This window comes from Scomber japonicus, chromosome 9 (assembly GCF_027409825.1).
Source record: "Scomber japonicus isolate fScoJap1 chromosome 9, fScoJap1.pri, whole genome shotgun sequence".
In the NCBI taxonomy this organism is placed as follows: Eukaryota; Metazoa; Chordata; class Actinopteri; order Scombriformes; family Scombridae; genus Scomber; species Scomber japonicus.
In genome coordinates, this window is record NC_070586.1 from 199,283 (window position 1) to 201,782 (window position 2,500).

Genomic DNA, 2,500 nt, shown 5'->3' on the forward strand with positions numbered 1-2,500 from the left:
AGATGGGAGGGGTTGTCCTTCAGAGCTGAGGCCAGATAATAACAGCTGATCTCTGACAAACTGCAGCTCATCAAGCTGAATAAAGAATAAATGAAGTCAGTTTAGAAACAAAGTTCATGTTTGAAATGATGAAATGTTTCATAATCTGTTCAGAGTGTGTGTGTGTGTGTGTCTGTGTGTATGTGTGTGTGTATGTGTGTGTGTATGCGTGTATGTGTATATGTGTGTGTCTATGTGTGTGTGTGTGTGTGTGTGTATGTGTGTGTATGTGTGTGCGTGTGTTGTGAAGGATCAATATCAATGATCAGACATTATTGATTAAAACACATTAAAGAATATAATAAAGAAATATTTCTCCTTCATCAAGTAAACTTGATCAGTTTCACACAGATATTAGTTGAGAGGATCTTCTGTTTACAGATGTGACTCTTTACCAACAATTAGAAACATTCATTTAACAACTAACAGTGAACATTTTCTACACTTCCTTTAACAATCACTCATCTTTATAACTACACACTAAACTTTGGATATATTTGGGGGGGGGGGGGGGGGGCTGCTGTCCTCTTCTGGACCTATGTTAAACTGTATACTGTCATTTGTAAACCTAAATAAAAAGATAATAGATAATAATAGAAATAAACTAGAACTGTTATGAACGGGGGTCAAGCCATCCGGCGCAACTCGTCCCCCGCATGACTCGCCCTAAAAGGACTACGGGGCTCTGGGCGTGCGTCAGGACACAGGCCAATGTCTGAGCCTCAGTATTCACTGTAAAGGGAAGTGCGAAAGGCTGAATGTGTGGCGATTTGGATTTGTCGTAATAAGTCCCGCCCACTTTGACCGATTGTTACGTAATTTTGCAGCTGGCCTCTGGAATGATGTCTTATCATGCTCACCAAATTATGTGTGAATGTGATCATCTTTTAGGAAACTTCATATTTGTGGGTTTATAACGCCCCCTGTTGATTGATTTGCACCATATTTGGCACAGACCCTCTGGATGACTTCCGGAACAAGTGACTTAAGTTTGACATTAAAAGCATTTACTTTGACCAAAATATGAAACAATGTGTTTTTTTAGCTAGCAAAAAAGATTGTTTGGCTATAAGTAGAGCATTTTTTGGAGTGCCAAAATTCTTTTGATAACTTTTTACCAAACTCATCTGGAGATTATATGTGCAAAGTTTCATGCAGATAGCTCTTAAACTGTAGGAGGAGTTCAAAAAAGTTGGTTTTGCATATGCAGTGACTTAGCAAAGGAAATCTGCAGCAGAAGTGGGCGGGGCCTATGTCAGAAAATCCAGCTCTATTCAGGGAATACATGGATATGATGTATATGAATGTGTCATTTAAAATGTGGAAGTTAAAGGCAAAAACGCGTTTGTATCCGTTATAGCGCCACCTAGTGGAGTAGATGTGCTATTTTTGTAATGGAAGATCTGTGTCCTATTCTATATCTACCCTATAAATTTTACAACCCTCATCATAAGAGTTCAGCTAAAATAAATGCTTGTTGTTTATGTACTTATAAGCCACGCCCACATTGACCAGTCATGACCACCTTCAATATATGGCTTCAGGAATGGGTCTGCATCATACCTACCAAATTTGGTAGAAATCTGTAAAGCCGTTCAAGAGATATAAATTTCCTAGATTTGTAGCGCCCCCTAGTGGTCAACATTCACAAAATTTGGCTCATACCCTCACAGTCACATGTCAACCAAGGATCTGAGATTTGGTGTTAATAGCATTTAGTTGGACCGAGATATCCAACAGTTAGCATTTTCATAGCTAGCTACAAAAATTAGTTGTTAATAATTTGTGCCTACCTTGGCCGAGCAAAATTCTTTTAATAATTTAAGATCAGGTTGAGCTGAAGAGTGTACGTGCCAAGTTTCACGCAGATGGGACAAAATCCCGAGGAAGAGTTCGAAAAAGTAGGTTTTCCAGTTTTTGCGATTTTGCGAAAAAACTTTCTAGGCGGAAGTGGGCGTGGCCGATGGCAAAGTGATTCAGCTCTATTCAGGGAATCTGGGGAAATAATGTTTTTGAATGTGCAACATACGGTGTGAGAGTTATAGGCCAAAACGCGTTGTCCTTACTTATAGCGCCCCCTGCAGGCAAACATATGTAGTTTTTTGTGTCTCCAAATTGCACCGCCCTCCCTTGCACAGTTTAGCCTTGCATGATAGGCTGACAAAGAAGGTGTGTCAGCGTGCGATTGGTTAGATGTGAGCAGGTTTGACCCCCTAATGATAGAAATAAATAAATATTAAAATAAAGTGAAGTTCATGATGTAAGTTATGTATGAACATAAATTAGGTTCAGATGTTAAACATTAAGATCAATAATAGTAACAGACAGTGAACTCACAACAGAGTCTCCAGTTTGCAGTCTGGACTCTCCACAAAACCACACAGCTGCTTCACTCCTGAATCCTTCAGGTTGTTGGAGCTCAGATCCAGCTTTCTCAGATGGGAGGGGTTGTCCTTCAGAG

At 39.7% G+C, this 2,500-nt stretch overlaps 1 protein-coding gene across 1 annotated transcript in view; it reads right to left on the reverse strand.

Moving 5' to 3' along the window:
* The window catches only part of LOC128364201 (NACHT, LRR and PYD domains-containing protein 14-like), a gene marked incomplete at its 3' end in the record, with an annotated part of 5,689 nt that overhangs the window by 85 nt on the left and 3,104 nt on the right, over positions 1-2,500 (reverse strand). The window contains exons 4-5 of the mRNA XM_053324739.1: positions 2,377-2,500; positions 1-75 (exon numbers count right to left, since the gene is read on the reverse strand). The exon at positions 1-75 is cut by the window's left edge and continues 85 nt beyond it; the exon at positions 2,377-2,500 is cut by the window's right edge and continues 50 nt beyond it. Coding sequence (XP_053180714.1) covers positions 1-75; positions 2,377-2,500 — 199 coding nt within the window. The remainder of the gene's footprint in view (positions 76-2,376) is intronic.